This window comes from Syngnathoides biaculeatus, chromosome 12, assembly GCF_019802595.1.
Source record: "Syngnathoides biaculeatus isolate LvHL_M chromosome 12, ASM1980259v1, whole genome shotgun sequence".
In the NCBI taxonomy this organism is placed as follows: Eukaryota; Metazoa; Chordata; class Actinopteri; order Syngnathiformes; family Syngnathidae; genus Syngnathoides; species Syngnathoides biaculeatus.
In genome coordinates this window covers 13,244,775-13,257,926 of record NC_084651.1, presented here as the reverse complement: position 1 = coordinate 13,257,926, position 13,152 = coordinate 13,244,775, and the positions used below count along the sequence as shown (strand labels likewise).

Below are 13,152 nucleotides of genomic sequence, written 5' to 3'. Positions count from 1 at the left end.
AATAAGTATTGAATCTGTTTGTAGTTCCAAGTTTGGTAAATTTGAATAGTAAGAGAGGTTTTCATAATTGCAGTTTGTTGTATTTTGGTGTAGAACTCCACTCACCCTCAATAAGCGGTATATTATATATCCTAATGGGAATATTTCGATAACTTTAGTTTTCTACCAGGGTTAGGGTTAGGCAAAGTCGACACACATTGCTACATGAGGCAGTGAAATTTTACATTGATAAACTATTACACTAAATTTATCCTGTTTTAGAATACTATCTTTTTAATAGTATACATTTTCAGGTCTTATGTGACATTTTGGTTGAGCTTTTATAGTTACTGGTACTGTAGTTATCAAACCTACAGAGCCAGTTGTGCAATGCTATGGCCATCTATTTTTAGATGGGCGTGCCAAATCCATAATTGTAAATTAATTCCCACGATATTTGAATGCAGCACTTTAATGAAAACCAACCCCCCCACCCCCAAAAAAAAATCTTAAAAAGGGTAAGGTGATTAACAAGGCTTTTTTTTCTTTCTTTTATAAATACAGTACTGAATACCTGTGCAGTATACTGCATTGATTCTCAAAATGTGGTTCGCCGGGGTATGCAAAAGCATCACGGTACAGTTAAATTGAATTTAACCTTTGAAAAGTTGTTGTAACTGTTATGTGCAATGCTAGTCGTGATGATGATATTTGAGACGTGAGTGTTTTTTTCTTTTTTTTTTATCTCGGTGATAATTGGGATAAAATTTCAGAACCACCGCTGTACTGCACTGTGTGCTGTATTGGATATGTTATATCCAGAAGTGAGAACAATTCCGACAGTCTTTGAATGCAGCACTACATTGTCAAAACTAAAGCTGTGGAGGCGGTTGAGAGTGGGATGAGCCGTTGAATGACCACCAGGCGAGGTGTTTGCACAAGATAGTGGTAATTCCGTTTTACTACAACTTATTATTCAACTCGACATTCGCACTATTTCATGTTCCAGCACACGTTTCGGTTCGCGAGGCTGTCCAGGCAGGTAGCACACAGAGCGTTTTCGCTCTAGCCGTGCCTGAATACGGAATCCGCCCCCGGTAGTGAGCCTAGCTACACGGCTAGCTGCGGCTAGCACTCAGTTTGTCACCACTGCGAATGTTTAAATATACAGCCGTGGTTACAACTAATGTTCCCCCACCCCCTCACGTGTGTGTCTAGGTGTTCGCCTCGCGGGGTACATTCTCGCTTTCTGGTAGTCGGCGTGCTCCTGGTTGTTCGTTGTATAGTAATTGTCAACTTGTCACGGTAAAACCAAGCGTTTCGATTGTTGTGTGAACGTGCCGACCTTTATGGACGGTCAACGCATTTGAAGTGAAAGTATTCTGTGGTTGTGGTCATGATTAAAGTGGGTTTGCTCATTTTATTTTGTTTAACCTTTGCAACAAAGGAATGAATCACTTTTAGTGTGACCAAATCACGAGACACATTATTGCAATGTAGAACACGTTTTCCTCATCAATCTGGATAGAAAATAATTGGTCTGTGGAGTGTATAAAATGTAGTGCAAAGTTGTTTTATCAGGAAAAATCTCTTGATGTATGTTCTTGTTTCATACACGCGAAACACCATAGTGAATGCCGAAAAAAGAACAAAAGAATGGAAAAGCGTGACAATGGTAGATAATATAGTCCAACCATCAGCATGACAAAATACAATCAAGAGACAAAAAAATAAGGAAAGATGCAGTATTTATTAAACCGCTGTTTCACTACCTTTGTTGAAGCAAAGCGCATATTTTACATTGGATAAATTTCACAACACACCGCCACACAAAAATGCCACAAAGTATGAATACTGCTATAATTGCGAGAAGATTCTGCATCTTTTTGCACAGTTGTCAACAACAACAACAACAAAAAAGTTACAGTCATTGCAAGACTATTAACAACCTTTTTTTGGCCCATTCGTGACTGTTCTCGCAATGGCTTTATCTCTCAAAAGTATTCTCTTGTACTAGAGCCTTCTCCAATTACCGGAAACAAATTCCTCGTGTGTTTTTGACATACTTGGAAATTTAAGATGCTTCTGATACTCTACTGAAATAATGATGATCTCATCTTGGCTTACTTACAAACTTAATTCTCGGTAAGTTCATTTGAACAAAAAGGGAAACTTGCAGTAATTGAGGAAAGAGGCGCAGATTTCTCAAATAATACGTTGTGGACCAGTTAAAATTTGGATGATTTCCTGTGGTACAACTGATGAGCTCTCATGAAAAACTGCTGTGGTTGGAACAAAATCATTAAACCTTCCAACCAGTTTTGGTAGGCCAAAAGAATATTATAATAAAGTCAACTGGATCAAATATATTCCACCTTGAGGTGCATCAGTTAATCAACAAATGGCTTATCAAATCAACTATTTTGATAATTGAATAATCGTTTACACCCATTGTATATCTTGGAATTATCCAAATCGTCAGGTTCCAACCTCTCAACAGTAAATATTCTCTTGATTTATGTAATCCTCCATGAAGGGAGACAGATTTTTTTAAATCAAAGAACGTATTATTTGGTTTTGTTTAATCACTACGCAAAACTAAATAAAACAATCACTTAATCAACTAATAAATAACATATTTTGCAATAAATTAATGAAATACTTTTATCCAATTATTTGAGGGAATAAACAATATAATAATTCTAAAAACATTAGATAGTGACAGGCCTGACACAACATGGCCATCAAGACAAGCACAGCAGCAGATTTAATTAAAACATACAGTCTATATCATTTTGCACATATTGGCTGCTGAGTTATTAGTTATAATACATATAATACATGCCAGTCCCTTTCGTACTAATTTTAATTAACCGCAAAGAACATTCAGCTGAGCAGCTCCATACCATTTAGTATACCTCTCCAAATATTTTATTATGTTTCTATAATGGTCATCTGTCCGCAGGTGAGAGCCAGCGAGGATGATGCCGCATGTGGGGGCTGTGTTTGCAGCAATAGCAGGAGTGATGGCTGTCCTGCTACACTCCTCCATTCACAAAATTGAGGAAGGCCATCTTGCCGTCTACTACAGGTATTGTCAACGCTGAACTTTACATATTTATTGAGTTCCTTCCAACTTGTTAATAATGATTATGAAACCCTAATATAATGATTAACTTTTTCTGCATACAGTAGAACATTGGAAAGCTGTCATTGTCAAACTTTGTACAGCAAATACCACCTCAAAAATACCAACATAATGACTAACCATCAACAAGAGGCTAGCATTCTAAGCTTGAATTGCAGAATGAGCCCTAAATGCAAAGAATATGTGGGACATCAGCAAAACCCTTGATAGCAGTGACTCTTTAAATGTGCCGCTTATCCTTTTTTTTTTTTTAAACCAAGATGGCTACCAAAAACAACACTGATTAAAAATAGTTACACTTAATAAATGTTTTAAGACGGTGCTGATTTGTTTGAGCCTGGAACAAATTAATTAGCTTTACATTTTTTTTTCCCTATCAACAGACATCGTGGAAAGGGTTATGTTCCGTTTTGAAGTTTCCACTGTAGTACATTCAGTCTTGTTAACTTTTCACCCTCCGGGCGCTTTCCCCATCTCCAGCCTCCTCCGCTGTCATCAGAAAATAATCATCGTTTACATAATCAATTTACAAACGTCTTTTTTTTTTTTGGGTCTCTTTTCAGGGGTGGGGCTTTGCTGACGAGTCCCAATGGTCCTGGATATCATATCATGCTGCCTTTCATTACTACCTACAGATCAGTGCAGGTAACCTGTTCTGGCATCCTTCTCACAAGAATGCGGAAGTTCAAGTAAATGCTGTTTGCAATCACACAAACAAAACAGGAACCTATGAAATCGATATTTGGAGTGTTGCCTCCTCATCTTAAAGTTACATTTGACATAAGGTGGAAAAACATTGCAATTTTTGTGATGTTAGAATTATGAAGGTCATTTTTGGGAGATAAAGCTTTATTCTTTGTTTCAGACTACACTTCAGACTGATGAGATCAAGAATGTACCTTGTGGAACAAGGTAAATGCATGAATTTTATACCTTTTTTATATGCCTTCAATAGCCACGAGACAACTTGAGGGTAAAAAAGAATAATGTATAATTTATGTGACAGGACGAACGGTGTAATTTCAAAATGAAGTCGCAATATTGAGATACAAAAAGTGATATGAGGATAAAGTATAACATTTTTAGAAAATAATGTAACAGCACAGGAGTAAGGATATAATTTTACTGAAATGAAGTTACTGTGTTCAAGGGGTGGGGAAACGCACCCTCAACATATTTCATCTTTACTATTGTCTTTCCTTATACCGCACTTTCCAGCCCACAGAGTGCACTGGATTATAAACCTCTCCCAGTACATTTGTAAAGGAAATACCATTTGGTACATACATAAGCCGCACCTACGTAAAAGCCACAAGTGCCCACATTCTAACACGAGATATTGTCGAAGAAATGCGGTACACAGAAAGAGTTTTCAAAGTTTTACTACCTTAGCTTAGCTTAACATTGCATCAACAGGGTAGCACAAACGGGGCTGGTTTAAAAAAAAAAAAAACATACCTTTTTAAAAAAAAAAAATAAAAAAAAAAAACAGCCACAGTAGCAACACGGTAGCACAGCACTAACAGCCATTTAAAAAAAAAACTACGCGGCAGAAACACGTGAGTGCCGTGCAAACTCTAGTGCGGTGCTAACGCTAGCGCCAGTTTAAAAGAAAACATACCGGTAAAAGTCACTTCCTCGCCACATACTATATATTCCACTGGTCTTATTCTTACCTTTTCCGCTCAAGTGCCCGCTTGGAGCCGTTAGAAAAAAATGCACAAATTAGCCGCATCACCGCATAAGCCGCAGGGTTGAAAGCGTGCGAAAAAAGTCGCGGTTTATAGGCTGGAAATTATAGTAATTTTGCTCTTTTCTCTCCATAGTGGACCCACTGCACATTTTGTCTTTCAAAGATATTGACACATTTTGTATCTCCTTGACAGCGGCGGGGTGATGATCTATTTTGATAGAATCGAAGTTGTCAACATGCTGGTCTCCTCAGCAGGTACAAGACATTCAGAATCATTTGCGAAAGTTCCTGTTCATTTCGCATAGAGCTGGTGTGTCAGCTGCCTGGCGTCACAATAGCCTCACTGTTTGTCTTCCCGATGTGTTTCTAGTTGTGGACATCGTCAGGAACTACACAGCCGACTATGACAAAACTCTGATTTTCAACAAGATTCACCACGAATTAAACCAGTTCTGCAGCGTGCACACACTCCAGGAGGTCTACATAGAGCTCTTTGGTTCGTCTCTGCTTAAATGACTAATTAAATAGTTAGGGAGTCATGTAACGTGCAAGGGATAAAGTATGGTGATTGTTTTTGCACAGATATAATTGATGAAAACCTGAAGACTGCTTTGCAGAAAGACCTTAACGTGATGGCCCCTGGACTGACCATACAGGTACCTTTCGTACAAAATTACAAATGTCACTTGGCCAATTGGTTACCACAGTCCCATTTGTGTGTAAACAGGGTTACACAAAACTTAGTTTTATTCATAGAACACTTGAAAAAAATACATCTGTAAAATAATCCTATATTTTAGCTCAAACGTTGACGGGACTTCTGGGTTGGGTTAAAACTCAATTGCTATAATGATAGTAATCATTGATGACTAAACAAATAAATAGTTACATAAAATCAAATACTCTTTTCTCATTTAAAATATACAAGAGCTCCCTTCACATTGACATTTGGTATACAGCAGGTCCAGAATTTTAGAAATTCTAATCTCCCAATCACAAGGTTTATGACATCATCACGTTGCTTGGAAGCTGGATTTTGAATATAAACAACCAACTGTAGTTTTCCAAAGAGATGTTACTTTGGATGTTGAAAAGGAACATGCATAATATGAAGGAATGTTTTAAACCTGATATCTGACTCATCTAAACTGATACAGCTCAATTCAAGGACTATAAATTACAACAGTATCGCCTTTGTTTTTGGACAAAATGAAACAAACGAAACTGTGTGTGCAATACCATCAGTACTTGTATCTGTGAACCTGCATTATTCTCCTCTTTTTCTGACCATTGTCATTAGCGGAGTTGTGTGCCGTCAGATCAGCTCGTGACTTGTACTGATCACTCACACTGGTCTTTAACATTCAACCTGACAATCATTAGTCACCACGTGATGTATGAATGTATAAAATTAATTTGTGGTGGGTTAAAAGGCCTTTCTTTTTCCCCCGCTCTAACTGAACCGGATACAGGCTGTCCGCGTCACCAAGCCAAAGATCCCCGAGTCTATCAGGAGGAACTTTGAACTCATGTGAGTTTTACTCCAAGTTACTGTGTTAGCATTCATTTATTGCCAATGACTTACACAGTTCAAGTGAGTTCAACAGCATGGAGACGAGTATTTGTGTAAAGCAATGTGTGTGCGTAGGGAAGCAGAGAAGACTCGTCTCCTAATTACTGCTCAGACCCAGAAGGTGGTTGAAAAAGAGGCGGAGACTGAGAGGAAGAAAGCCATTATCGGTAAATGTGTTTATTTTGAACACTCTTCCGGCCTGCTCACCACAAAACCCACCTACTGTTTTCTCCCCCTCCCCCCCCCTTTTTTTTTTTTTTACATAGAGGCTGAAAAAGTTGCTCAAGTAGCTGAGATCCAGTACCAGCAGAAGGTAATGGAGAAAGAGACAGAGAAAAGGATCTCAGAAATTGAAGGTTAGCGTCTTTGCTGCATCAAGTGCCATACACTGTACTTCCTTTCTCTGTGAGAAGGATATTTCTCATCTTTCTGTATCTTCTTGTGCTGTGTGCCTCGTTTAGATGCCGCCTTTGTGGCCAGGGAAAAGGCCAAGGCGGATGCAGAATACTACACCGCTGCTAAGTTTGCTGAAGCAAACCAGGTAAAAGCTCACCCTTCGTGGGCATTCATCGGTTCTGGTAGCAACCTCAGCAGAGTCATTGGAGTCTGTCAATCAATTTTTCCCATAGGAAACACTTCAAACTATTGGAGAACTAATCCATTCAAAAGTCAAACTGTGGCCGTCATAAAATATTTACCGTAATTTCTCGAGTATAATGCGTCCTGAAGTATAATGCGCACCCCTAAAGTTGACCTAAAAAAAATCAGGGAAACCCTTTTACCAATGTACAATATGCACCACCAATTTGCTGCTACCTATATGCTCAAAATATTGGGAATTATCTGTATTTATATTTTGCTAAGTTTGTACTTGTATTGTTTTTCAAAAAACTGTCTGTACAACAACCATTAATAATAATCATTGTGCACGTAATATCATCTTGGGAAAGGCCACAGGACACGCTTGTCCTGCTCCCTGTAATTGTCAGAACAGAATCCCTCAACCAACCAAAATAAATGCTCAATGATGGCATAACATTTTATTAATACTGTTGATAACACATATTACAGTCTTATATAAATATTTAACACTGTTTGACTTAAACATTTATTGCATTAAATGTTTGTGCATAGTGCAGTTTATCCTCTACATTGCACATCCTTGGCCAAGACTTCAAAAGCAACATCTGGCTCATCTCCAATCTGCAAAATATCCACCATAGCTACCTTTGATTTGGTCCAGTTCTGGTGCCTCCTGAATTCATGAACAGTGATCCTATTTTGCTCCCACGGGATGTCATCCTCTGTGCCATCCATGGCGTTTGTGGAGAAACATTTTTTGTCTTGGTTTTAGTTAAAACAAACTCATGGGCAGTTGTTTCTGATCTTTGGTGCAGTAGCAACAAACATGCTATGCTAACGATTGTAAAATGCAAGCTCCCCGAGGAGGTCATAGAGTGGAGGTTGGTGGCGTACATTACCGTAATAAATATAAAAGAGTAACATAAGACATCGAATATCATATCGAAATGTATATGTATACCTTTTTTTTTACCACTCTATGTAGCTGTATACAACTAAACAATGCGATTGTATTTTTTTTTTCATCCATACCAAAATATAATGTGCTCTATTAACTTTTTGAAAATATTTTTAGAAAAATGTTGCGCATTATTTTTGAGAAATTACAGTAAGTGTCAGGCAATCATTCAAGTAACATTTTAAGATTACCCACTGGGTAAGAAAAGTTCAAATAAAAATGCCCACCCATCAGTGAGGTGATCTTAGTGTGATTTAGCCACTTTTTCCCTTCAGATGCCGTCACGGCTAATAATACATGTACAACTGAATTGAATTCTAACAAGGGTGATTCCATGCAAACTGTCATTGGCGTGCAGATGCCTCTCTTGACTGCTTCTTAACGACTGTCATTTTGCATTCCAAAAGAGTCATTATTGTTTATGCTTGGGGCGTTCATCTAAGGAAAAGGCTAAATAGTTGGGTTTGCACTTTTCCTCACCAACACTCAGTCCAAATCCGTCCCGTCTAGCCTGTATCCATGAACTGATTAAAGCCTGCTCGAATGAGAGGCAAAACATCGTCTTGGACAGCCACAACAGTCCAGTTGAGATTGATTCAGATCCCTGAAAATGAAATCACTTGGAAGAATATGAATTTTCACCTTTGAGGAGGAGTCTTGATGAATGTAGTTGACTTTGCACATCAGACTTTTTAATCCATATACAAGTGTAAGCACAAGTATTCAATGAATAAATTGCGCACTCGTCAACGACCTGTGATAAGCATCCAGAGAGAGGATTTTGGTATACGACCGGTAGGTAGGTAGCTGAATTGAAGGTTTTCAGTCCACTCCTTTTTTTTTTTTTTTTTTTTTTTTTCCCCCCAACTAGGGATGGTTACTTTTTCTGTGTTCCTCCTTGAGTTGATGGAATTCATCAATGGTTGCACTCCACCGTGTCAAGTTAATCTTTCAACAGTAGCCCAATAAAGGCTACATCACACGACGTGACAATCACATGTGCTCTGTGTGTCTCGCAGCTGAAGTTAACTCCCGAGTACCTTGAGCTGATGAAGTACCAGGCCATAGCAACTAATAGCAAGATCTACTTCGGCCAGGACATCCCCAACATGTTTGTGGAGGGAAACCTCGGCCCTCAAAAAGCGGAAAACGGTCACAAGGCACCTGAGCAGGACTTGCTGAAATCTTAAAAAACTGATTGTTACACTGAGTCTGAGACAGCAAAGAGCGATTGGGAGGTTTTGCGTTGATCAAAAAGCAGAAGGAAGAAGATAATAAAAGGGAATTCTCTTGTTTTTGTTTTTCTAAGTTTAAGAATGAAAAGCCTGCTAAGAGCTCATCTGCCTGTAATGCAACAGCACGAACTTTCCCCAATTTGCTTATTTCACTTTTATTTTTGCTTTTAGCTCATTCCGCCGTTTGCAAACATGACTGTTGACACGGCTTATGTGGACTGGAATGCAGCGGGTGACGCTAATTAGAATCAAGAGGGTATTTGTTTTGTGTGTAAGAAGAGATGTTCAATAACAGGGAGAGGCGTTTATTTCTTTGGTGTCAAGTTGGGAATTTCTTGGTTGCCGAGCAAACGGTGCACTGTGGCATTTGCCTGCTGCTAAAAGAAAGCAAGTTTCCCCCAGAAAATGCTAATGAGAATGTAAACAGTGTTCCAGCGGAAGCGTTTTCTCCCCTTATTCGGTGTGCTTGTTTGTTGTGATGATGAAAGTTGTGCCTACTCATATCTGCCAACGCTTTCCGTTTAGAGCTTTTTGAGATATCTCAGGAAAATTAAACTTCGATACGTTGGGACTTTTTCCTAATGTTGATACTGGATTTAAATGCTAATACTTTTAAGTTCTGCTCATATTTGCTGTTGTAGGTTAGAAGAAAGCTGTGCGATGCGAGAGATGCAAGAAAATAAGCGTAACGGTTACACAATCGCTCCACAGTCAGCACATTGTACAAACTTCAGAGCTCAGTCTTTGCCAAACAAAATGAGTGGAATAACACTAGCATTTTCTTTTTTTTTGGGGGGGGGGCGTAAAACTCGGGGAGTAATAGTAATGCTTGTGCAGCGGCTAGTTTGACTTCTTCCTTCTTCTCGGCTTTGTTTTAAGCAAAATGCGAGCTTGTCAGGTTTAAAGACGGCGGTCAGTCACGCTGTGGTGCATCAGCGCTGATGTGAGCCAGGAGAACGATATAACTTACTTGTGTTTTGAGAGACACGCGCTGATGTTTACGTGACTGCCAAATGGCCGCGCTCTTAGACGGGCTGCGGCGGTGGCTGCAGATAACCATGCAAATGAGGGGTACAAATCACTAAACATGATTTAGTTCTTTCCTGATATTTTATACAATCTGTGAAATTCTTTGAAATTGTTTCTCCTTGTTTTTAAAGGGTTTATATGCAAACAAAAACAATGTTTTGACAATGTTCTTAAATAAAGCCTATTTTGATACCTCTCCATGCATTGATTGACTGAATTCTTTGAGTTCATTGAACTTTCAAATTTGTTTTGATTTAACTGGAAATTGTTCTGCTGGGTAAACTAAATTGATTGATCATAAATGAACGGGTGGCATGGTGGATAAGCTGGAAAGTGTTCTGAGGTTCCGGGTTCTATCCCAGCCCCACCTGTGTGGAGTTTGAATGTTCTCCCTGTGCCTGCGTGGGTTTTCTCCGGGCACTCCGGTTTCCTCCCACATCCCAAAAACATGCAACATTAATTGGACACTCTAAATGACCCTTAGGTGTGATTGTGAGTGCGGCTGTTTGTCTCCATGTGCCCCGCGATTGGCTGGCAACCAGTTCAGGGTGTAGCCCGCCTACTGCCTGTTGACAGCTGGGATAGGCTCCGCCACTTCCCGCGAGCCTCGTGAGGATAAGCGGCAAAGAAAATGGATGGATATAAATGAACGCACAAATCCATCCCGTGAAGGGTTGCGGCTGTGTAGTTCCCATAGCCTCCAATAGGAGGAGCACTGGCACCATATAAAGTTAGCTGTTGTTAGAAGAGTCTGAACGGCAAACAATCCATATTTCAGACAACAATGGACATCAGTTCTGGGATTTTGACACTTGAGTGTTGATTTTGGTCACGTGCAGATGACCGGACAACCATGCACAATGTGTCATGAACACAACATAAAGCCATCAGCAGTACTGCCAAAGTGTTGGACGGAAGGAAGGTCAGCTGTTGGTGCGGGAAGCACTCAACGTGTGCGAGCGAGCATGTGAGGGGCGGCTTTCTCTTATTCAACGGGAAGGCCGCCAGCCAGCAGCCAAAAGGTCGCGTTTATGGAGTACATCCAGCCATCTTGAGGGACCACCGATAACACACACTCGGATGTTTCAAAGATACTATGGAGGCCCCTGTAACAAGATGATGGATATGCAAATATATCCTTTGTTAAGAAATTGACATTAGCAACGCCTGCTTAGAAAGCGGGCCAATGGGAGGTTGTCCCTGAGCCCCATGTGTCATTGCTGAATCTATGGGGGCCTAATAGTGTTGTTGATTTGGACCCGTACTGCTCGCCATCTCTCTGGGCCTCTTACCAGCCACAAGTCAGCCACAGGATTCCCTACACGGTGTCTAAAGCAGTGCCATTATTTTGTCATTGATATGGTCCAAATGTTGGAGGCCCAAGCGACATCCCTGAATACATGTGGCATATTTAAAAAAAAAAAAAAGAGCGAGAGAGAGTAATGACCCAGTTCTCATTACTTTTTTTACCGGCCTATGACCAAAATAAATAAAGCTTGCTTATCCTAATATTAATGTTTACTGCGTCCAGTGCTGATCTAAATGGGTGGTCTGGCGCTGTCAGGAAGACGGGTCAAGTCCACGTCTGCTGCAGCCCACCAGCGTTCGGGCGTGGCCGCTCGTGTCAACGTCTGGAATGATCCTTATTAAACCGAAGATTGAGAAGGGTGAATCACTCAATCATCATCGTTGGTCATCGGTGCTGCTCTGTGCTTTGCTTGTTCTCCCTTACATTCCAATCTGGTGTGCTGGATCTGCACACTCATGCTACAACATTATCTTTGCGTTTTCTTTCTTTTTTTTACTGGCCTTTCACGTTGTTTCCTCCCCCTTACACAGCTCCACGTCATTCAACAAAAGACCTTGCGCCAGCCACATTCTACTAATTATTGATTCAATTTATGAGCAAGTGACATAGCGCTCTGAGAACTTTGTTAATTTTGCATCAATTTGCATTAATACACTTCTTATACCTAAGAGTAATCTTGAGTACGGAGGTGCCTTGACTTGCAACCTTAATTCCTGCCCACAATCATTACTCAACTCAAACTCACCATTTGCCTGTTACAGCCGACCCCCCCCCCCCACAAATCAAAACACCCAATAGAATGTAAAGAATTTAAGCGTTTGTGAATTATGATTTCATGCTCAAGTAATGTATTGTGCTACCCCATCTGGTGTGCGTGTCCTGGCCTCCACAGGGGCAGTACAACACAAGACAATAAATACATGAAGACAGGCACATCCGGGTGACCGTTGCCGAAAAGACTGATTTTTAGCCCCGATATCGGCCCGGTTAACTATTGTGGCTGATTTCCCAGATCGGGTTGACATATTTTGTCGAGAACTGGTGAAAATCGGTGTAACTTTAAACTTTGTATGACTCTTCATAGAAATTTGATTGTGAAATGAAATGTGACATTCATCTAAGCAACAAATGTGAAAGTGTGAAATACAGTACGTCTATTTTCTTTGCCGTCAGGCAGCACAAATTCTGCCTGGCAACAAGATCTCGTTCAAACGTGGGATACAGCCAGGAACAAGAACTGAGTTATGTTGTTTATATGGGCGAGGTAAATGTCATTTCACTTGCGAAAAGTCATAATGATGGAAACTGTTATGGTTTCGTCTTAAGTACATTTTTGTCTTCAATCGTGTTCCAGAATTGACCTACTTTTGCAGCTTTCCAGCATGACCTACTGCTTTACCATTACACTGGAAAAGGCCTTGATGCTGAATCAGCAATGACTTATTCATTCTCCTGTCTGCCTCATCTTTTTTTTTTTTTTAGGTGCCATTTTTAAGCAAAAGTCACACCTAGATGAAAACAGAACTTGGTTAAAAATACACTTTTGCACTTTCAGATGCTTGCCAGAAAGTGCCAGTACTTACATGGCAGCTCATATCTCAAGTGCACGAGTCGTCATTCAAGATTGGGAAAATAAATTGGTCCAC

At 40.0% G+C, this 13,152-nt stretch overlaps 1 protein-coding gene across 1 annotated transcript; it reads left to right on the top strand.

Moving 5' to 3' along the window:
- The first annotated feature begins 769 nt into the window (after window positions 1-769).
- On the top strand, window positions 770-10,394 carry erlin1 (ER lipid raft associated 1). Its single transcript, XM_061837628.1, has 12 exons — window positions 770-927; window positions 2,945-3,070; window positions 3,691-3,772; window positions 3,993-4,039; window positions 5,014-5,075; window positions 5,191-5,316; window positions 5,403-5,476; window positions 6,293-6,351; window positions 6,469-6,560; window positions 6,660-6,749; window positions 6,855-6,934; window positions 8,953-10,394. Exons 2-12 carry the CDS (start codon window positions 2,961-2,963, stop codon window positions 9,121-9,123), a joined length of 993 nt encoding a protein of 330 aa, XP_061693612.1. The 5' UTR covers window positions 770-927; window positions 2,945-2,960; the 3' UTR covers window positions 9,124-10,394.
- The last annotated feature ends 2,758 nt before the right edge of the window (window positions 10,395-13,152 follow it).

What these genes read in the sequence shown, in the direction of transcription:
- erlin1 (XM_061837628.1), top strand. Translation starts at nt 2,961, where the DNA reads ATGATGCCGCATGTGGGGGCTGTGTTTGCAGCAATAGCAGGAGTGATG. An exon ending in AAGGATCTCAGAAATTGAAG is followed by an intron (nt 6,750 to 6,854) that starts GTTAGCGTCTTT and finishes TGCCTCGTTTAG; the next exon opens with ATGCCGCCTTTGTGGCCAGG. An exon ending in AGTTTGCTGAAGCAAACCAG is followed by an intron (nt 6,935 to 8,952) that starts GTAAAAGCTCAC and finishes TGTGTCTCGCAG; the next exon opens with CTGAAGTTAACTCCCGAGTA.